General features: G+C 45.9%; 1 protein-coding gene across 1 annotated transcript in view; it reads right to left on the reverse strand.

The window, feature by feature from the left end:
- Positions 1 to 4,833: 4,833 nt before the first annotated feature.
- GGA2 (golgi associated, gamma adaptin ear containing, ARF binding protein 2) overlaps positions 4,834 to 23,586 on the reverse strand; it is a 29,466-nt gene continuing 10,713 nt past the window's right edge. The window contains exons 4-17 of the mRNA XM_070779799.1: positions 23,425 to 23,523; positions 20,840 to 20,963; positions 19,223 to 19,326; positions 17,786 to 17,866; positions 16,990 to 17,127; positions 16,040 to 16,121; positions 14,010 to 14,135; positions 13,166 to 13,285; positions 12,842 to 12,870; positions 12,297 to 12,430; positions 10,698 to 10,855; positions 7,985 to 8,154; positions 6,441 to 6,551; positions 4,834 to 5,936 (exon numbers count right to left, since the gene is read on the reverse strand). Coding sequence (XP_070635900.1) covers positions 5,826 to 5,936; positions 6,441 to 6,551; positions 7,985 to 8,154; positions 10,698 to 10,855; positions 12,297 to 12,430; positions 12,842 to 12,870; positions 13,166 to 13,285; positions 14,010 to 14,135; positions 16,040 to 16,121; positions 16,990 to 17,127; positions 17,786 to 17,866; positions 19,223 to 19,326; positions 20,840 to 20,963; positions 23,425 to 23,523 — 1,587 coding nt within the window. The 3' untranslated portion in view covers positions 4,834 to 5,825. The remainder of the gene's footprint in view (positions 5,937 to 6,440; positions 6,552 to 7,984; positions 8,155 to 10,697; positions 10,856 to 12,296; positions 12,431 to 12,841; positions 12,871 to 13,165; positions 13,286 to 14,009; positions 14,136 to 16,039; positions 16,122 to 16,989; positions 17,128 to 17,785; positions 17,867 to 19,222; positions 19,327 to 20,839; positions 20,964 to 23,424; positions 23,524 to 23,586) is intronic.

The following is a 23,586-nucleotide window of genomic DNA, read 5'->3' on the forward strand; positions in this document are numbered from 1 at the left end:
GTTTTCCTTTATTCCTTCCTCCACCCACTCCCTTTCTGTTGCCTAGAACTTCAGCAGCTAAAGCTCATAACATAATGTCGAGTACATCCTTGGGTGGTGGACTTAGCACTGGTTGGAGCTTAGGTCCCTAATAACTTTGTGATGCTTATACCACTGTGGACTAAGGATGTCGCTTGCCACTTCCATAAACAAAGGCTGTTGCAGTGATAAAGCCATCAACCACTGCAGCTGCCCCTATGGTATATCCTGAGGGGAATTCTGAGTTGAAAAGAAAAAAAAAAAAACACAGGATACTGGTCCTCAAGATGTGTATCAGGAATTATTTCAGAGTCCAGACTCTGGCACCTTTCCCATACATAGAAAAGCACTAAAATCATTAACTTGAGACGTCTGCTTTTGTGATTAGAAGTAATCTCTTGATGTACATGGAGGGGAAGGGTGTTTTTGGTTTTGCAGCAGAAACTCCTACATATCCTGGCTCTTAGCTTAGCAACATGTGGGTTTCGGCTCACTGGCTTAATTGCTGCAGGGCATGTGGGATCCTCCTAGACCAGGGATCAATCTGGTTTTCCCTACATTGAAAGGATGATTCTTAACCACTGGACCACCAGGGAAGCCCTCTGGATTTCTTTTAAATAGGAAAACAAGCCTCTGTGTTTAAGCCACTGTAGTTATTTCCTTATTAAACATGATGCTAGTAGTTTGATTCTATTAGGAATAAACAATGAATGAGAGAAAATGCCATTTCTTCATCTACTCAGATGATCAAATAGTCCATTTGCATTATTAATGTGGCTAACTGCATTCCCAAAGGCTCTACAAAGTGTATTCTTTCAATATGCCACTAGCTTTAAAGTTGGTATTTTGGTTATGCACTCAAAAAACAAGAATAAACTAATAACAGTTATCTGTTTCAGATTTTAGAGACAGGATTATAAATTTTAATTTTTTCTAATTTTTGAAATTTTTATTGAAACATGCACAATTTATGAGGCAAAGTTCAAGGAATTTTTTTTAACAGTGTGTACAAGTCCATCCTAAACTCCCTAACTACTCCTTCCCCCATACCCTCTGCCTGCAATCATAACTTTGTTCTTTGAGTCTCAGGGTTGTAAAGTTTAGAATTACATAGCCTTGTTTACAAAATTTCAGTATTTTATAGGAAGTGTGTTCATTAGTTTCTGAGTATATTGTTATGGCTTTCTGCTTTTGGCTAGATTTAGGCATGTGGTTTCCAATATTTTTATCTATCCTTGATATTTACTGCATCTCAGTATTAATTTGAACCCTGCCAAAATTTTAAATATTTGCTTACATTTATTTCATGAGGTAAATTTCAGGTATGGGAACTTCACTGGCAGTGAAGATCCAGTGGTTGAGACTCCAAGCTTACACTGCAGGAAGCACAGGTTCAATCCCTGGTTAGGGAACTAAGATCCCGCGTACCACGCTGCAGCAAAAAAACAAAAAGTTATGGATAAGTCAAGTCTGTTCATGTACTAGAAACCAGAGGGACAAACATACAGTAAATGAAATGAGTCTTAGCTTACTACTATGCAGGATTGGAGTCACTTCATGTATAACAACTCACTTCTCAAAACAATCCTGTTGTGTTCTTTACAAGGAAGGAAGCAGAAGAGGACAAATTACTTGTCCCAGGTCACATGGCTAGAGGCAGTACATGAAGCTCAAGAACAGAATTACAACTAAGGGGTGATTAAATTACTTTAAACTGTTGGGGCTTCAGAAGACCTCAAACTTTAAAAACCTATGTTATCTGGAGCCTGAACACCGCAGTAGGTTTTTCAACTTCTAAAGTACTAGTATTACCCCTCACTTTAGTTCAGCCGCTCAGTTGTGTCTGACTCTGTGACTCCATGGACTGCAGCATGCCACCATGCAGCATGTATGTATGTATGGATGTATTTTCAACAGGTATATATTTTGTAATGTTATGTATGTATTTTCAACAGTATGAAAAGTATTACCTCTAGCCATGGGATAATGTATTCAAGAATAAAAGTCAAAGCAGCAGAATGTTTACACATTTTTAGATGCACGCTTTCTCAGAGGGAACAGGGTATACCCGGGAACATGCTGGGCAAGGGGCAGAAGGCCTGGAGTTTTTCATGCCAGCTGAAAGTGAAAATGTGGCGAACTCTCTGGACTTCGGGCTCATCCTACTTCATCTACTTGACTCCGCTTCTTCCCAGTGAGAGGTCAGGTGTTCCCTCTTAAAAAATACAACACAAATTGTGGCCAGCACTCTATTGTGTGTATTCTTAGTGTAAAAACCAAACAAACTAGTTGACAGAATTCTATATTCTGTATTTGGGGGTTGGGTAAGCACCTTCTGTATTAGATATATTTAAAGAATTTGTGATTTATAAACACTTTGCTGCTGCTGCTAAGTTGCTTCAGTCGTGTCCGACTCTGTGCGACCCCATAGACGGCAGCCCACCAGGCTCCCCTGTCCCTGGGATTCTCCAGGCAAGAACACTGGAGTGGGCTGCCATTTCCTTCTCCAGTGCATGAAAGTGAAAAGTGAAAGTGAATTTGCTCAGTCGTGTCTGACTCCTAGCAACCCCATGGACTGCAGACTACCAGGCTCCTCCATCCATGGGATTTTCCAGGCAAGAGTATTGGAGTGGGGTGCCATTGCCTTCTCCATAAACACTTTAGTAAATACTATTTGTATGAGAATATCACCTTTGCTTTCAACCTTTCATGTTTGATCTCTTAATCTACATTATCTCATTTTTAATGAGTAGTATTCATGTGTTTGGTCTTAAGTTTTTTTTATCCTTCTTTCAATCTTTACTATCTCCACAGCCCATCTCCCCTCCCAGAGTGGCTTGCAGATGGAGCAGCATTTTAGCCCAAACTTAAATTCATTGGAGACAAAAGGAGTTAACTGCAGGTGGTAGTCAGATTATGAGAAAACATGGCATTGTGAAGGGACTTTCCTGTGGCTCTGGCAGTGTGCTCTATTCTTGACAGATGATGCCAGAAGGGTAGGGAGCACACAGTTACAGAGGGCACTGAATGTCCCAAGTAAGCAACTTGAATTCAGCTGCACACACTTTTAGAGCACTGACCACCCATTTGGAATTTTTCAGCAGGGATCAGGTACCCAGATCAGAAATCTGATGGTGGCCAACGATAATGCATAATGGCTCAGAGGAGAACTGAGAGGCAGGCTACTGTAGTGCCAAAAAAAAAAAAAAAAAAAAGCTAAACCAAGGCGGTGACAATGCAGCGGGGAGGCCAAAATGTGGTACTATTTAGAAATAGACTAGACGAGGGGACCTCCCTGACGGTCCAGTGGTTAAGATCTTCCCCTCCAATGCACTGGGCACAGGTTCGATCCCTGGTCAGGGATCTAAGATCCTGCGTGCTGTATGGTGTGGCCAAACAAATTTTTTAAAAAAGAAACAGACCAGATGAGAAAACAGTACTGAGGGAATGGAGATGAAGCAGGAATCAAGGATCCATGAAGGCTTAGAAAGGTGCTTTCAAATAAATGAACAGAGAGAAAGAGGGAGGCGGCTGTGTTCCATTTTAAGCACTTGGAGGCAACAGTGGGAACCTCCAGATGAAGACATCCACTAGGCGGCCTGAAACACGGACCTGAGTCAGCAAGAAGTCTACCACCCGCCTAGTGGTGAACTGCCCAGAATGCTCAGAAGAGCCCTCAGGACTAAATCCTCTGCAAACACATTTAAAGGAAAGACTAAAAGAACAGTCAGAGATAGGCCGAGAGACAGGGATGAGCAGGATCCTGGGAGGAGGAGTTCAGGAGAGGGGAAACACAGGGTCATCAGTGCCAAACCTCCGCCAGACACATGATGGGTCTCCCAACAGCACCTAGTCAACTACCAGTTGAGTGAATAAAGGGTAAGGGCTATGTCTTAAGTGGTCACTGAACTTCAGAATTAGAAGGCACTGCTGGCCACTTTCAGGACACCCACCCCCCACCCCCTTGCCTTGTCCAACTCCACCCAAGCAGAGAACCACTGGCAAATTGTCTCCTAGGCAACAGATGTATGTTCAGAGATTCTACCTTTTAACTCTGGGATAAAGGTCTTTTCATGTTGTCAGTCTCATTTACCCATTTTGGATGGAAGTTCTTCATAGCCAGGCATCGTCTTTACAATAGGCATTATAGAAGACCTTATGAAATAAACTTGAGCCTATAAAGGCTCTAAAGACTATCTGAACATAAGACTTTAGAGTCAAATGAATCTTATGAGTTATGACAAATGAAGAAATCACCCCATCACTTACCTGTTTTGAGTTTTCACATCAAGCATACCTTGATTTTTTTTTACAGCTCCCATCCGCAACAGTCTTGGCAGATTTTCAGTTATATGCAGGAAGTAAAAGATCAGACTACAAAGCACCCAATTTTGTGACAAAGAGCCCCCCCAAAAGCCATGCAGTTTCTGAAGTGGAATCCTGCCCAGACAGGTGAGCTGCTCAGATCTCATATCCTACATCGGGCCATCTCAGCCAGGCTTAGCTCTCTCCACTCATCAGGCCAAGCATGACTTGGAAAACACGCACAAATGCCTAGCACCTAGTAGGTGCTAAGGAATAACTGTAACAAGCCTGGAATTTTCTGTTCACACCATGACAAAAATGTAACAAAAATCCGTCTCTTTCAGCTTCATTCAGATCTTCAGGGCTTCTCTTCCCTGAAAGAGTTCTTAAGGTTCCACATTCTTCAGGAAGTCTTCCTCACTTCAACAGACGAGCAATCCCTTCTAGCCTATCATCTCCAAATGCAACGGGCATTGCATCTCCTACTTACTCAAAACTCCACAAAGTATATTTGTTACACAGGTATTTATTCAATGACTTTCTAGATTTAGTCACCACTTGAATCATTGCTAAACTCTTTTCGTATCTCATTTGCATCACAGTTCTTCACCGTGGATTGTGAAGTCGACAGGCCAGGGTGAACCTGTCAGTTATGACTTACAACGACTGGCACTGTGTCACCTTCAAAGAGTTCTGGGTAAATGGTAGCAGAGAAAGAGGAGGAGGATGGAGATGAGGGTCCTGAGGAAGGGTCCAGACAGGCTGCCCAGCCCATGGAACCTGAGGCCTGAATAAGGCCTGGGATCTGCTTTCCCCTCTGCCCTGCAGGGTCTGTCTATGGGCGATTCTAAGGCACAGTGGTAAAGGACATGACTGGCCCACCAAGCGCGGTCCTCTGGTCCAGTGGCAACCCCTCGCCTAGGACACAGTGCAACAAGCGTTCCATTCAGAAGGTCTTCCGGGACACATGCAAGCAGCATTTGCTAATGGAAATGGAGACGAGGTCCTTCTTGGAAGAGAGCATCCCAGAAGACACTCTGCCCCAAGAACCACCAGGTCCCTTATGGGTCCCTGAGAACAGCAGCCTGGGAGCAACCAAGACTTTCAGAGGCTGACAAGGCACAGAGTGGATGAATGAAAAGGTAATAATACATGGAAAACAACAGTGACAACTTTGGCTTATAAAACCTCCAACCTGAGGCAGGGACATCAGTGTCCACCAACGTGCAAAACCAGACATGACCGCAGCAGATGGTTATCAGAAATGTTTTAGCATTTCCCACACTGCCTTCATCCCTCCCCTTGAGCCCCCTGGCAACACACACACACACACACACACACACACACACATATCTGCAGAATAAGTCGGAGGCTGGCATCCAGAGCCTGATGTCAGGACAGAACTCTTGGCACTCTGCACTAAATCACCATGATCAGTCCTATCTAGACAGCAAAAGGAACATTAGCCTAAGCGTGAACGGCAAGCTCTGTCCTGGGAGGAGTCAGGCTGCACCCAAGACTGTCAGGTCCGGAAAGTCTTTCACTTCTCCTACTTCGCTGAAAGGCTGTCCACCCTGGTTGAATGTCAGCTTATACCGTAACCGGATGGGCTCCTGGGCAAAGATAAAAGACCTTAAATTAGTGGGGAGTGACAGGGAGATGGGCCCAGAGTCAAAGCCTTTACCCACTCAGCAGTCAGCAAGTAACAGTATGTGTATGTTAACTCCACCCAAGTTAGGTATGCCTGGGTGACAGGCATACCCTGGCCTCGACCCTCTGGGACTATAAACACGGGGGAGCCAGGAAGACACCCTGGGTGTCTTCCCACACTTTAGCAGCCATGAGGTGGAGACCAGCTAAGACGACAGGCTGGCCTTACCTTTCCAGAGGATTCCATGGAGCTAGAGAGTGTGTGGACCACTCCCTTGGTCCACAGCTATGACAATCTGGTCACAGATCTTCCAATCAGCCCCAAAGGAAAACAGACTCCAGCAAGGGACATTCCACCAGCATCCCAACCAAACTAAGACCTCAATACAGTTCTCTCCACCTGCCAGGCTGTCTACCTGGAGTTCAAGGGCCCCCATTTCCCTGCTAGCACAGATACCAGAACGTACTTTGTGTGGATTGTCCAGCAGCAGCATCTGAGAGATCACAGCTGGAGGCGTCAAAGGACTGAAAGCAGGAAGCTTAGAACTGGACGCCGGCTGCAGTTTCACTCTCATTGACTATCGGGGGGAGAAATCCAACATATAACTCATGCCTAACAAACGACAGCTTTAATGAGGAAGATCTGGTGAACAGGAGAGCTTGGCCTCCACCCCACCAATGGCTGAAAGAATCTGAAGACCCTCCCACCCCACCCATACAGAAAGTGTATCTGTAGTTGTGTGGTCAAAGGTCAGCTTCTGAGATGCAGCACATGAAGAAAGACCGCACATCCTGCACTGAATTCTAACTCTGCCTCTCACTAGCTCTGTGACTCTGGGCAAAATACTTAACCTTTCTGAACCCTGGACTGATAATTTGTAAGATAGAGGTAATGAGAGTCGATGCCCTACAAAATTACCATGAATGTTAGAAAGTGCATAGTTTGGGGCGTCCCTGGTGGCTGAGTGGTAAAGAATCCACCTGCCATTGCAGTGCCAATGCAGGGAACAACTAAGCCCATTTGCCACAACTACTGAGCCCGTGCTCTAGAGCCCCAGCTCCACAACAGGAGAAGCCACAGTAATGAGAAGCCCGAACACTGCAGCTGGAGAGCAGACCCTGCCGGCCTGGATGGAAGGGCAGTTTAGAGGAGAATGGACACGTGCGTGTGTACGGCTGAGTCCCTTCGCTGTTCACGTGAAACTAGCACAACACTCTTGCGCCGCTGTGCCCCAGTACAAAACACACAGTTACAAGGAAGAGCAGTCCCCACTTGCTGCAACTGGAGAAGGCCCGCGTGGAGCAACCAAGACCCACTGCAGCCATAAATAAATTTAAAAATAATAACAAAATAAAAATAAGTAAACCTTAAAGAAAAAGAAAAGCAAATGCAGAGTTTTATTTTTGTCTGCCTTGAATCCTTCCTTTCAGGACAGGCCCCTTGCCCATTTCTTGTGAGTCTAGTTTGGCTGTTAACCTGTGGGGACTGACTTCCCTTGACAAAGGGATGTAATATCCTACTTGGCCAGAGTACCTCACATCCCGGAACATGAGTTACTGGCCCAAGGTATACTAGTAACATCAACAAGGCCGGTCCCAGCCCTTTGTTGGGTAATCCATATGCAATGCCTCATGCCAGCGGGCAGTTTATTTTGAGATAAAAAGAGTTAAAGCCCACGTAACTGCAGCTGCTGGTGGCCGTTTTCCTGCTTTGTGGAGACTGTCTGTGAGAGAACAGGCTCCAGAAGGGAAGAACAAAGTCAAGAGAGGGAAAGTGACAGGCTCTTAAGGAACTGTTTACGAACCTACCCGAATCTAGCCATCTGTGAAGATACACATTCAGGAATCCCCAGTTAACTGAGCCAACAAAATTCCCGTTTTATCTTCATCTACTTTAAGTGAAGATTCTGACCTTTCCATCTCATAGATCATGTCCCCAAAAAGGACCTGATGCTCAAAAACGACAGCCTTTATTGAAGAATTCCATGGAGCGGGCCAGCCGCTAACTCACCTTTGGCACAGCCACTTGAAACATGATGTCCCAGACAGGCTGGGTGGCCGTGCTCATCATGGTCAACAGGAGCACCTGCACCTCTGGGTGGCCGGGGGCTCCAGTCTGAGAAAAGTGGAGCAGAATTCTGAATCCATTCCGGTCATACACGATAAGAGGCGGCAGGCTGCCTGGCAGAGAAGGACCCAACCAAGAGGATTAGTGCTAATGCAAACTCCCCTGAAGAGCAGCCATGCTTGAAAGAGACGTGCATCTGTCACCAAGTCCTCCTCTCCTCCACTCAGCACAGCTCCTGGGCTCAACCCTCTGCACCACCATAACCCAAGTCCTCATTAGCTCCGGCGGACTCCTGTGACATTCCAAACTGATCTCTCCCTGCCACCCGACCATGCATTACCAGTTAAAAAAAAAAATTAAAAAATAACTTTTTTTGAGCAAGAAATGATTATGATTAAAATAACATATGGGGACTTCCCTGGTGGTCCAGTGGCTAAGAGTCCATGCTCCCAATGCGGGAGGTGTGGGTTCGATCCCTAGTCAGAGATCTAGATCTCATATGCGGCAACTTAATCAAAAGAAAAAAGATCCTGCATGCCACATGCCAAAACTAAGATCTAGAAGAGTCAAGTAAATAAATATTAAAAGATAATGTGTGAACACCACAAAAAATACAGGATATCATAAAGGATGAAACAGAAAACACCTTTACTACTCCCCAAAAGTAAGCACCGCTAACATCTGGGCCTATATCCTTCTGGTCTTTTTTGTATGACAATATACACATACAACATCTCTTATATTTCATTTGACAAAACAGTAAAGACATCAGATGTTTTCAAATTAATCGGGTCTTGGAAATACTAAAGGGATTGTCCTAATTTAGCTAAGAAATAATTTCAAAGTTAATTTGGGGGGAAAAAAGATACATGAGACCAACTATAAGAAAAGGAGGGGGAGTAGGGCTATCTGCATGAACAAATCCTCAGGTATGGACAAAACTGCGATCCAAAATGGCAAGTAAAAGAGACCCAAACCTGAGAATTTAACACGTCAAGAGAGTACTTTTGAAAATCATTGGCTAATTCAGTAAGTGGTAGATAAATGGCTAACCATCTGGTAAAAAGTTTGATGAAGATCCTTATCTCATGCCAAATATCACTTATCAAAATGCACATTACGAATACATACTTTAACAACGAAACTGCCAAAGATTTAAAAGACTGAAAATAATCATGAGGTATGGTGGTGAGGTTATGGGCAAACGGCAAACTTTCTATAAGGAAACTTGGCAGCGAAGGTCAAAATTTTAAACCCAGCATTTCCTCTTTTATTTCCTAATGAAACAACCAGGAAAGTTTTAAAAATGGGTCTCCATTTATTGCAATGAGTTGTTGACTATAACGCTGTTTAAACAGTAAATGACTGGAAACAAATTATCCTTCAGAAAGAAGTTGAATAAATGAGTTACAGTACATGTTAGTGACACAAGTATGAATTTATGGATATAAAACAGTATATATACCATAGTACCAATTTTTTAAATATATGTAAATGGATAAGACAAGAAAATACACCAAGATATTAACAAAACTTCCATCTCTGGGTGGTAATGATACAGATGATTTTAATTTTCTGTTCTCTTCTACCTTTTCTAAAACTATATTGAACATTTTTTTGTTTTAATAATTTTAGATTTATAAAAAGTTAGGGTATATGGGGAAAGAACCTAAGAAAGAATGGAGCTCTATGTGTGTGTGTATGTGTACGTGTATACATATATATATGTATATCTGATCCATTTTGCTGTAGAGCAGAAACTAACACAACACTGTAAATCGACTATACCCCACTATACTCCAATAAAAATTACTTTTTAAAAAACTTACAAAAACATAAAAGAATTCCCATATACCTTTCACCTAGCTTATCCAAATATTAACATTATATATAACCACTGTACAATGATCAAAACTAGGAAATTAATACTTTATTAATTTATTATGTTTAAAATAGAAATTAAGAATGCAAAGGGCCCCCACTGCTGACTTTACTTGCTCTGCCTGGCTCCAAGGTCTTCTGCAATCTGAGCTCACCACACTGAGCCACAAGGGCACTCTGTGCCCCAGGAAGGGGCCCAGGCCCTAGACCTGAAGATCTCAGCTGTTTCCTGCTCACATATCAGGGTGCTGACCACAGGCAGTCACGTTATTTAGCTGGGCCTCCAGTCTCCTTCCCTTTGTAATAAGGGAGGTTAATATCTACGTCTCCTGCTTTAATGAGGCTCCTTAGAGGAAGAGGCTCACCAGTCAAATCCTTCCTTTCCTTCTAATTCCAGCTCTTCTTATTTACCTCAGGTCACACTGAACATTCCCTTCCTGAATTCCAAATGAAGATCACGTCCCTGTGTGGACTCAAGAACCCTAATTAAATTCTGCTTTCCAATATGCTTCAGAGTCAACCCCATGATAGAAAACTAAGAAAAATATCAGCAAAGAGACCATGAAGCCACCTGCCTTATCCTTTGCCTGGAGGCAAGATTTTGAAGATTAAGGGCATGAAACAATGCTATGGCTTTTAATAGTAAATAAAGCAGGATATAAAACAGTATAAACCCCCATGTATCTTCCCCAGTTTAAGAGCCACTCCTATCAATCCAGAGTGGATAAAGCTGGGTGTCTAATAGAGAGGGAAAAAAGAGTGAAACTGTACTTACTGGGCTTAACAGACTCCAAAGGGACAAACACTTGGGCCAGAGGAGTGTTCTGGGAAGATGGGGAAGGAGCCAATGGGCCGGCCTCCCAGGACCAACCTGGAGAGGACTTGGTACCTGGTGGTACTTCCTTGGGGATACTTTTCTGTGGAATATAATTCCTGCAAAGAAATAATAAGATTGGAAAAACTGTAGAGAAATCTGGGAATCTGATTAGACTTTCTGAAGAACAAGGGAAAAAATAAATATAAATGTGTATGCATATGTGTGTATGTACATATTTTCAGGGTATATGAGTTTAGAAAAGTAATCTAACCCATGCCTCAATTTTATCTGCAAAATGGAGACATTTTAATGTTTATCTCATAGGGTTATAATAAGAATTAAATGAGAAAGTATATGAAGTGTATCTGTGCGCACACAATAAGAACCCAATAAACTAATTAATGTTGTCAGGCAGTCATGTTACACTGGCCACATCATTCATACTTCATGATTTTGTCCCTTTGGAACACAAATCAAAAACAATTTTGGAAAACCTAAGTCCAGACAGAAGTGACCCACCAAAATTAGAATGTCAAGCGGTTATAAAGAGCAAACTAGGAAGAAATCTGTTAGATATAAATAAGAATGACCTCCCAGCACAGCTCCATCTCAACCCAGTTCGGAGGTCTCCACCAGGGACACAGGCTCTCAGGGAGCTGTCTGGGGAGGGCAAAGTGCTCCAGCCTTGCCAGAGGCAAAGGGACAGGATCTATGAAAATGTGTTTACATTCACACCTTAGAGCAACTCTATTTATATAAATCTGTACTACAGAAACTCTTCAGGTGCCTCCACACTGCAAGTTACGTAAATATCCCCAAGAGGGAAATGACGAAGTATACATTATATGTATATGAATTATTATTCAACTATCAGAATGAAGCCAATTTACATGAATGATGAAAATGTATCAAAGATGTGTGATATAAAAAACCACAGTGGGGTTTCCCTCGTGGCTCAGTGGTAAAGAATCTACCTGCCTTCACGCCCTAGGGCCCCTGCTCTGCAATAAGAGAGGCCACCACAAGAAGCCTGTGCCCCGCAGCTAGAGAGGAGCCCGCGCTGGCTGCAACCAGAGAAAAACCAGAGCAGCAACCAAGACCCAGCACAGCCAAATGTAAAATTATTTTTAAAAAGTTAAAAAAAAAACCCATAGCATGGCACAATCTGTAAATTATAACCTCCCTTGTGTAAAACAAGCCACATATTACTATATGTGCAGGATAAAAGCAAAGAAGGCGCATTCAACCTCGTGTTTAGGGAATGGTATTTAGGATTTTCTATATGATCTATTTCTCTAGCAATCAAACATCGCTGCAAACTAGTGAAATCAGGAAAACAGAAAACCAACCTATAAAGACCAAAAACATCATCAGCTACCGCTGATGTTACTCCTGAAACCGCTTTCCAGAGGTCCTGGCCTTTGGCGTGTGTCCTCCTGACTCGGGGTGGATGGGGACTTAAAGGGGCGGCACACAGGGCAGCCCTCAGGGAAAGCGGCAGCCTGGCCAACGGCACACAGGAGCAACACTTCTCGGCTGCCTGCCCACAAGACTCACAGAGATCCCGGAGGCGGCTGTGGGGAGAGGAGGTCCAGCAAGTTCCTTTCTGCAGAAGGGCTCTGAGCACCACCAGCTGGCAGTGCGCTGGTGGTGGGGTTCTTCTTTTCCTGACAGCAATTCTGACCTGCAACCTGTCAAACCAGGAATGGCTGAAGTAAGGCCAGTGTATGAATGACTGTGAGCCGTGGTGACACCAGGGCACAGCTCTCCTGACCCCAAAGCCACCGCAGAACAGGCTAACCACGTCTCCTAGGGCAGGTGGAGAAAGGGCGAGAGGGCCTGACTCCTGAGCAGACCTTTGGTAAGCAAGAGTCTGGATACAACGGAAGAGGGCAGGGACAGAAGAAGAGCAAAAACACGTCTCCCTCCAGGGGTTTAAGCCAGACAGTGGAAGTGAGGGAGAGGCTCTGGACCTCCGAATCCACAAGAGCCACCAGGCTATGCTGTCCCCCTCCCCCCTCCCTGGGGCAGTGCCGCCTTCATGAAGGCAGGTTTGAGGGACCTCCCCTCTCCTCTCCAGCCCCCAGGAAGAGCCTCCTTACCCTGCTTGTAGCTGGGGCATCACTGATTCCTGCAAGGAAGGAACACCGTGGAGATGCACATCAGTAACTCTACCTGATACAAGCTGGAGACTAACACCATCCTTTCTAGAGCACTCAGAAAGCCGAGACAAAGCAAATTACCGGAACTCACTCAACTCATTCATGGCAAATCTGAGACTGGGTACAAGGAAGATCTCTCTGAACTTCCCAGTATAACCCAATTCTTTCTAAAAACAGGCACACACTCCCCAAGGGGAATGGGCTTACTCTCCCCCTGGGTGTCAGGACCACGCTGTGCCAGCTCCCCCCAGACACCACCCTTACCTAAGGCTGCCAGGTCCTGATGCAGTAAAGATGGCGTCACAGCCCCAGCCTGCTCAGACCCGCTGTCCTCCAAGTCAATCAGGGGGCAGTTCTTCACGCAGCCTGTTGGATTCTGAAAGACTAGAAAACAGACAGGAAAATAAATATGAGTGAAAGCTCCACTTCCCTCAGGCCTCCTCCCAATCAAAAGACATCACACCCTCTTAGCACACCCCTGAAGAACCCTCCACTGCCGTTGATTGGCTTGACTCACAGCATTGAGTGGCATCTGAAATACGAGGCAGCCAGAGGAACTGCCTTCCCATCCCTGCCATCACAGAATCCTCTTACAGTCCATCCAACCAGGACAAGAGCAGAGCGGATTGCTCCATCTCAGAGGCCTTTGAGGTTCTGATCACGCTTATCAGAATCATCTCACGTGCTTGATAAAAATTTGGGGTCCAGCTCCAGGTAATCTAGGTCCAAAAAGGTCTAAGAATCTGCATTTCAAGCACTATTTTAGACCGATTCTGATTTAGCTAGCCCTTCACTAGGAACCACTGATGGTCAATCTTCTTTGGTGCGAGCTCCCCTAAGTAAGCACTCACAAGAGGCACAATCTGAATCTGGCCCCAGAAAAGCCACCACACACTTCTGTTTACAAGCTAGTTGCTGCCCAGCAGTTGATGTGTGATGACACATGGGGCAGAGTCTGGCTGCATAAAACCAATTCTCAAGGGAAAGGGAAAAGAGGGTGTGTGCTCTCATTTCTACACCATAACCCAGAATGTTCTGAGGAGTCAGTTCTTTCCCGGGATTTGCAGGCTACCCCAAGCAGAGGGTGGAAGATGCTCTCTGCACATACCTCTGGACACAGGTATGTCTCCCACAGAGCTGTCCACCGTGTTCCCAAAGGTGACACGGCCCTCCATCACCTGTTTGTACAGCAGAACTCCCTGTGTGAGGAGGTCATTTGCCTGGAGAATCTCCGCTGAAGAACAAGAGAAAAATCAGAATCCCCCGTTTAGCAACCAACATTCTCAGTCTTTTTTAAGCCATCCACAAAGCAGCAACCACACAGCTCTACCAGGTTCAGTATGACCATGCCTCCTGCCCCCAGGTCACGAGACCAGGCCCCTGGCAGACCCAGTCACTCAAGTGCTGAACCTCAACATTTCCTTCTCAGGCTGGAGGAGGAACCGAATCGTTTCACTTTCTTGGTCTGTACTGCCCAGTATGACAGCCAACACTTGAAGTGTGGTCCTTTTAAGTGAGGAACTAAATCTTTAACTTAGTTTTAATTTAAAATTTAAACTTAAAGCTTTTTCATCAATGTGGATGCAAATATTAAAAGACATTTCTGGGACTTTATTCAGTCATTGGAAAGTGTGTAAGGAACAATTTGGTACATGAATCTACATTTTCACCTGTAAATTTCATAAAATCTAAATACAGATCAAGCATTCCTGATGGAAATTGAACTTTCAAATTGAAATATCCAGATAAACAATGCAGTGGATTTCAAAAATCTCAAGGGTATCTCATGGTCTGGTTTACCTGTAAGAAAGGATCTCCTGGGAGAGAGAATAGCAACAGGGGCAGGGGCTGTATGTAACACTGCAGGCCACCATGCTAGGAGAAGCCTTCAAGAGCAACCAACTATTAATTTCCTGTCAGTTTTTAAACTGAATGGAAGTGAACAAACAAGAGGTTGAATGTATTTGGCATGTGCAAGGTGTTTTAAATTTCATTCATTTTGACTTCACTGCCACCAGAGAAAATAACAGGCTTAGAATACCTACATCACAAAAAACCCCCAGAAAACCAGACACCATGGGCCTCATAACATCACCTATGATGTATTCTTGTTCCTCCCCCACACACCCTCATTTGAATCTGAATCTGAACAAGATTCCTGATTCAATTTATAAGAAATCAAGAATTTCAGAAATATCAGGAATGGAGAAACATTAAACACCAAGGGAGATGCCATCAGAAAAGTGAGACCAAGAAAAACAAGTCAAAGGACATGTTTTTCATGCATGAAATTAAAAAAAAAATCAAACAAACAAACAGGAGGCTACCACTGAAAGAGACTTAAATACCAAGCATGGTTTTCCTTTCTGGTTCTGATTTATAACAGACTTTAAAAAAGAAAAAAAAGGGTCAGCAAGAGATGAATAGACAGAGAAATGCCCAGGAAATCTGAACGTTGATAGATTACTCCAAAATGTTTGTTATTTGCTTAAAAACAGAACTGGGGGTGTGGGGAGGGGGAGGACAAAGGGACAGTGCAGTACAGGTAAAACAAGATCAAGACTGACTGTGAGCTGGCAATTGTGAACAGAAGGTGAAGAGGACATGGACACAGAATCCCTTTTACATGTTTTGAGATCTTCCAGAAAATAAAAAGCTTTAGCCATTTCTATACTTGTGCACAGGATTTAAGTTCTCCCATGTGCCCTTCACTCCACATTGGCCACGTCGCTGAGCTCCCCAACCCAGCCCCTGAAGGCACTCTGGGTGTGAAACCTCCCAGACATGCCCCTCGCAGCTGCTTCTCAGATCTCTCAGAGGTCTAGTCTTTCTGCAAGTCTTCAGTGGGAACTGCTCTTCCTTCTATCCCCTTCACACCCAACTCAGATGGTAAACCTCCACCCTTTTCTATGTTTGCAGGCCTGCTGCTCATTTCTTGTTCAAGCCCAGATTCCTCTGAAAATTGCAAGAATCAACTCAATCAATGCCATCCGCAAGCGCAACCACTGGAACACCTAGAAGCCACCATCGAGTTTGTGTGTCAGCAGCACAGAGGAAGCCCCACGGCAGGCAGAAAGCCCCACGCGGGTCCTACACTCTGGGCTGTGTGCTGCCTACGCCTGGAGAATAAGACCGTACCGAGCGCCTCATCGTCGTCAGTGGTGTCACTCGCCAGCCGGAACAGGGTGGGCCGCAGCTTTTCACACCTCTCATACACGACCTAGAAAATAGTTTGTTACATAAAATTCTCAGTAAGTGTGCTATAAAAAAAGAAAGATCTCAAGATGTGTAAATGTGGAGAAATGGAACTCTGAAACACTGCTGTCTCAAACATAAAATGATAAAACCACTCTGGCACTTTTTAAAACGTTGACTATACACCCAGTCTATGACCTAGCAATCCCACATTGAGGTGTTTACCCAAGAGAAAGGAAAATACATGTTCACACAAAACGGTCCTGAACACAAGTGTTCAGAGCAGCTTATTTCATAATCACCTGAAGCTGCAAGCAACCCAAATATCCATCAACAGACAAATGGATATGCATGTTGTGGTACATGCGCACCACAGTTTCTCCAAAGCAGAGAAGCCTAACCTACGCCCAGAAAAGGCAGGGGTGGAATACTGCATCATTCCATTTATATACGAGTCTAAGAAATGTAACTTGATCAGCAGTCTTTCTCAGTCGTGTCCAACTCTTTGCAGCCCCACAGACTGTGGCCTGCCTGGTTCTACTGTCCATGGAATTTTCCAGGCAAGAATACTGGAGTGGGTTGCCACTTCCTCCTCGAGGGAATCTTCCCGACCTAGGGATGGAACATGTGTCCCCTGCGTCTCTTGCATTGGTAGGTGGATTCTTCACCACTAGTGCCACCTGGGAAGCCCCAAACTAACTAGAAGGGAAAACACGAATCAGTGGTTGCTTGGGAGAGAGGCGGAACAAGAGGAGGAGAATGAAACAGTTTGAGGGGGTGGGAACATGCTTGTTATTTTGACTGTGTGAGGCCTTCTTGAAATCTGTGCATACTCTTAGGATGTCAGTCATCCTGAGTCCCTCCCTGCCTTTGTTTTTGAAAGGAGCACCTACCTGCAAGGCCGCCTGGTCTGGCGGGGCCTGTCCCGGCTTGCGGTACGTGCTCAGCATCTCCTGCAGCACCTTCACGTGGCTCCGAACTTCCTCTACAGCACTGACCCTCCTGGACACCTTCTCCGATTTTTCTTGTTCCTTTCGGAAGAAAGACGATGAAGTGAGGACAGATGCTCTGGATAAAGCTTGAATGTGCGCCGGAGAGGCGTGCTGTGCTGTGCAGAGCTCAAGGAAGCCACCAAAACACTAAGTGGGTGGAGTGTTCACTCAGCGGGCAAGAAGATGCTCAAGGTCTGGAATTCCTGGGACAGACAAGGGGGAGCATGTGTCCACTGTATCACCAGCCTCTATCCCTCTGGAAAGGACAATCCCACACCTGGATTCCCACACCAACACTGGTCATTGAGACAGAAACTAGGGTCTGTGAAATGCTTTGAGCTCTTGGACAGAAATACTTGGAAGCACATAGAAGTTTCTGCTTCCAGGCACCACCTTGCCCTTCAGGGAGCTCACAGCTGTTCCCTGGTTCAGGGTTAGGCAGCTGTCTCTTCTTCCAGCTAACTGTGCCCCCCACCCTCAATCACACACACACATATACTGTCCCTGCTGCCAAGTTGGTTCAGTCATGTCCGACTCTTTGCAACCCCATCGACTGTAGCCCACCAGGCTCCTGTCCATGGGACTCGCCAGGCAAGAATATTGGAGTGGGTTCCCATGCCCTCCTCCAGGGGATCTCCCTACATTGTCCAGCCCCTGTCAAATGCTGGTTCTGCAGAATCCCCTGGAAAATGCCCACCTCCTTGACCAAATTCTTGATCAGCCGGTTTGCAGCCTGAAGATCCTCAGGATGGTTGCTTTTCAGAAGCCTTGTCAGAAGCTGGAAAGGGAACACGACTCAGTGAAACTAATTCCCTGCGTCAAGTGGCCCAGAGCAATAGCACCAGCAACAGCAGAATTACCCGTCACAACAGCTCGCACATTTAAATGCATTACCTTACCAAATCCTCACAATGACGCAATGATTTAATGATCGTGACCATCGTGACATTCCCCACAGAACACTGGTGTTTCAACGGGGAATGGAGATGGATGTCACAGGAGACATCTGGCCAAGTCTGGAGACATCGTCGGTGGTCACAACTGGGGGCAGTACTGACACCCAGCGGGTAGAGGTCAGGGGACACCTGTACCCCACCTCACAGCGCATGACAGCCCCCAACAAGGAGTTAACTGGCCCAAGATGTCAACAGTGCTGAGGCAGGCTTAGACCACATACTCTAATGTGAGAGACCTCGGGAATCTCGTCCACTTTGTTCCCAATGCCTAGCGGAATGCCTGACACGTGGAGTGAGTCACTCTTCATTGGATAGATGGCAGGAAAGATGGAGAGCCATCTTTCTGAGCACCACAGTGTCTAAGCAGCTGGCCCAAGCTGACACCAGACTGACTTTCTCAGGAGTCCACGCCACACCTCCTCCCCTGCTCCTCCTGAGGACCCCACAGGAGGAGCCAGAGGGAAAGCTGCCCAGAGCCCAGCACAGCTCTGCTCATCCTGCCCACAGTCAGCACCCAGATCCAAGGGAGGAGGACAGCTGACAGACGCGGCTGGAAGGCAGAGGGCACCAGAAGAGACCCATCCTCGGACTGGAGTCTTCCTGGTCCTACACTCACCAGACCTCTTGAGTGACTGAGAACAGTACTGACCAAAAGCACTGCCACCTTTTGGAGGCACCCTGGAGTTATCCCCGCGTCGTGGCCTAGGTCTGGACCACCTCGCTTTCCCCTCCCCTCTCCTTAATGATGTCTGAGCAGCAGCAATACTAGAGGCAGGAACGCAAGGAAAACGGGCGAGATCGGGCTTACTGATGCTTTCTCTTTTGATCTGAGCCAACGTGCAACCCATGCTTTCCTCCCCACTCCCCTTCCCCAAACACCGCACACACTCTGGATACGACTGACCCCCCAAACTACCCACTAGGGTTGGCCTTTCGTACGTTCTTTCCCTTGGGAACACCGAACAGATAAGGTGGAAGACCCAAAGAATAGGTCACTTATTTGACCTCTCCATGAAAACGACATACAGACCCTACGACACCTCTCTCTGCTCCAGAGAGAACTCACCCCACCTCCCCACATGCCAGTTCTGATCAGAGGGTACTGGAGGGGAGTCCCTCAAAGAAGAGGTCGGCTCAGACTCCAGGTTGGCCTCCACGGTCAGGGAGAAGCTCCTTACCTTTGACTTTTCTTCATCAGCATCAAAGATGGAGCTCTTGGGCCAGGGAGAAGGTGGGGGCAAGATTTTATCCACTGGAAGTTTAGGGTCTTGCTTTATGATTCCTAAAAAAATGCAATTCATGGATATGCTGATACAAATACCTGCTGACTTCAGCAGGATCCAGTATAAAGTCCAGAAACTCCTGGTTCCTGATCTCCCACCAGGAAGACACTGTCAGCGACCTTAAAGGGAAACACCCAGGGCGTGATCAAGGCTCTGCATCCTCCCTTGGGAGAATCGCAAGCTGGGGATGGTCAGAGCCAACTAAATCAGAGCACAGGCAAACCCTAAGACTAGCAATCTACGGTCCCTACACTATATAAATACTGACGATTTTATGCAGGTACACAACCTCTCTGCTGCTGCTGCTGCTAAGTTGCTTCAGTCGTGTCTGACTCTGTGCAACCCCATGGACTGCAGCCTACCAGGCTCCTCCATCCATGGGGTTTTCCAGGCAAGAGTACTGGAGTAGGTTGCCATTGCCTTCTCAGACACAACCTCTCAGGGCCCAGAAACGAGTGTAGGATCTTTGATACTCATAAAAATACTGAATGCATGTGACGGGGGCGGAAAAATAGCCCTCCTAAATCTGGTTCCTCCCACAGAGCCTGAGAGAAAAGGAACGTGGACTCCCAGCTTCGACACAGGACACACTCTGGAGCTCGCTTCACAAGAGGAACAGGCTCATTCTCCAAAGGCCTCACAAAAAGAGAATGGGAAAGGCCCGATGGCCCACCGAAATCCATCTCTCCCCAGGGAGAAGCCTCACACTGCTGGGGGAAGGACAACACACCTGCGGTCCTTAGAAGAGTGGTGAAAACCTAAGGCAGCTGGAAGAAAAGAACGGAAAAGCCTGCACCCCTGGGTGCAATGTGCAAACGTGTCCTGGCCCCAGCCCGAGATGGGGTGGAACAGGATCACAAACAGGTCCCTCCAAGACCAGGGACACGTGCCTTCCTAAGACCGAGGCTTAATCAGAACAGAACCACCACTAGCGCCAGGCGAAGGGCATCAGGGAACAAGTAATAAAGGTCTACTGTCAGGACAGGCAGTGGAATAAGAACTCTTCTGAGATGTAGAGCAAGAGGAAGACCCAAAGCTGAGAGCAGAGTAGATACTGCGAGAAACTCTCTAGGCCATCAGCCCCCACCTCAAACACGAGCCAACACCAGAGGAATCTGAAACCTGGTATAGTAAGGGTAACTACAGCAACAACCATCTCAAACCCAGCTCAACTCCTGCTGAATTCTTTACCAGCTGAGCAACAAGGGAAGCCCAAGGACACTGGAGTGGGTAGACTATCCTTCTCCAGCAGATTTTCCTGACCCAGGAATCAAACTGGGATCTCCTGCACTGAAGGCCGATTCTTTACCAACTGAGCTATCAGGGAAGCCCCCATTCCTGCTAACCAGAAGGAAAGGTCTGCCCACTTTCAGGGACTGAAATTACTTGCTTCAGCCTCGATTACTGTGTCTACTGGACACAAGATCTCCAGCTTTCACCAAAAAATGACAAACTGTACAGAAAAGCAAGAAGGAACAATCACTGTGGGAAGGGAAGGCAGCGCAGTCAGACCTTGTTTCTTTAGCATCTGATAAGCATCTCGGATCTTGATGTCCTCTGGAAACCAGACTGTCCAACTGAAGAGTATTTCAATGATTCTTCCCTTAACTTTTTCTGTAGTCCAGGAGCCTAGGTACTAAAGATAAAAAGGAAAGGGAATTACTGAGCTGAAGGGCCTTAGTGAGACAGAAGAAAGGGCTAGAGGTCATAATGTTCAAAGAATGACACAGATGTTCAGGATACAACAGAAACTAGTCAGAACCAAATAGGTGCAAGATGGTGGTGCGATTCGATTTCTAGTAGACCTTGAACCTCATTACACACTCACTGCAATACATCAGCTAAAGACACACACAGCCATGACAGTCCCAAGCCTGACCATGAAAGGCCAAAAAGAGAATAGTGGCCCAATTCCTGGAAATCTCCACCCCGTCTTTCATAAAATAGTAGGACTAATCCTCCCACTTGTTACCCTATGAAATTACTGAGCCCACAAAAACTAACACCCCATATTTCAGGGCCACTCTCATCTTCTGACACAGCCTACATTCTATCTATGGAATGTATCTCTCTACAAACAAATCTGTTTTCCCACTTAGTTCTCAGGACAGAGCCCCCTTGCCTGCCCACTTGAACCCTCACAAGCATTCTGTATTAATAAATCTACTTATCTATATTCTGCCTCTTGCTGAATCCCTTCTGTGCTGAGACATAAAGAACCTGAGCTTCACAATGTCATGTGGCAGCTCGGATGAGAGTGGGGTTTTGGGGGAGAATGGACGCATGTATATGTATAGCTGAGTCCCTTTGCTATTCACCTGAGACTATCACAACATTGTTAATTGGGTATACCTCAATACAAAATGTTTTAGGTGTTAATTAAAAAATTAAAACAAAACAAAACAAAAAGAACCTGAGCTTCAGTAAGTCCTGATTTTAATTAAAACAGTGGGGACTTCTTTGGTGGTCCGGCAGCTACGACTCCATGCTCCCAGTGCAAGGGGCCTGAGTCTGATCCCTAGGCAGGGACTAGATTCCACATGCTGCAACTAAGACCTGGTGCAGTCAAATTTAAAAATAAAAAAAAAAGAGAGAGAGATAGTGGGTTTTAATCCCAGCCCACAGGTTCAAGTCTCAATCTAAGTTTTGGCTGGGTTCAAATCCCATCCGAGTTGGGCAGTTTCATTAGTAGACTGCCCAGCCCACAGGATCACTGAAGAGATGGCAGCTGAGAAGCAAGCTGCTCAAGGCTGGTTGAGAGGGCAGGCACAGCGAGAGGACAAATCATCTGGCACCCGAGCCCAGCACTCTCTGAGTTTCAAGGAGTCAACCTCCAAAGCCACGAAAATTCAATCCCACCATGTACTGGCCTAGGTTAGAGCCACTGGGGGCACTCATTTTTTTGGAGTGTAGAATAAAAATATATTGGGAATGAAAATAAGGTAAAGTGAAAGGAATTGCTGAAACTCAAATGTTTTGAATCATTATTTCTTAAAAGATCCTCTTTTAACCCTGGTGGTCCAGTGGTTAAGAATCAGCCTGCCAATGCAGGGACACAGGTTTGATCCCTGCTCGGGGAAGATCCCACATACCATGGGGCAACTAAGCCTGTGAGCCGCCAATGACTGAGCTCACACGATGCAACTTCTGAAGTCTGTGCGCCCTAGGGCCCGTGGTCCCCAACGAGAGAAGCCCCACAGGGAGACGTGCACACACTGCAAGTAGAGAGGAGCCCCTGCTTGCCGCAACCAAGACACAGCATGGTCAAAAATCAATACTACTACTAAAAGATCCTCTTAAAATAAATAAAAGGATTTATTAATCCTCATAAATAAAAGAATTTTGGAAATTATATATATAATATATATGTGATAGATATAATTTCCAAAATATTTGACCTTTCTCCTCAGTTCCTCCTGGCACAGAACTTCAAAGACCTTTGGAATTTCCTAAGTGATAGGAAGTGAAGTGAAGTGAAGTCGCTCAGTCGTGTTCGACTCTTTGCGACCCCATGGACTGTAGCCTACCAGGCTCCTCTGTCCACAGGATTTTCCAGGCAACAGTACTGGAGTGGACTGCCATTTCCTCCTCCAGGGGATCTTCCCGACCCAGGGATCGAACCCGGGTCTCCCACATTGTAGACAGACGCTTAACCGTCTGAGCCACCACGGAAGTCCCAAGTGATAGGAAGGTCTTTGTTATTTACAAGTCTTCCCCAGGGACCATACCCAAGTTTATGCTGAACATTCCTGGTGGACACCTGGCTTCAAGGGAGGGGCTGACCATGTGATCAGAGGATTGGAACTATGTATCTCATTTATACCCTTTAAAATAAAAGGATATTATTAAGTATAGTGCTTTTCTGTGTTCTGTGAATCTTTCTATCCACTGAATTAGGCAACCTGGCAGAGGGGGGTCCAAGGAACCTCTGAACTAGTAGCTGGTCGGGCAGAAGTGCAATAGCCTGGGGATCCCCGAGACTCATGACGGGTGTCTGAAGTGGACGTAGTCTAGGTAGGACTGAGCTCTTAACCTGTAAGGTCTTAGGGACACCCACCGTGAGTGGCACAGAGAAGGGCCAGGCCCTGGGCGCTCACCTTTGGGGACAGCACTTTGATGAGCTCGTTCAGGAAGCGGAACTTGGCCACCTCGTTGTGGAACTTCTCCCCACAGTGGTTCACACACGTCTCCAGCACCTGCACAGACAAAGGACCCCCATGAGAAGGTGAAGCCGTTGGCCCCACAGCTCGTCCCAAACC

The sequence above is a fragment of the Bos indicus genome, chromosome 25 (assembly GCF_029378745.1).
Source record: "Bos indicus isolate NIAB-ARS_2022 breed Sahiwal x Tharparkar chromosome 25, NIAB-ARS_B.indTharparkar_mat_pri_1.0, whole genome shotgun sequence".
In the NCBI taxonomy this organism is placed as follows: Eukaryota; Metazoa; Chordata; class Mammalia; order Artiodactyla; family Bovidae; genus Bos; species Bos indicus.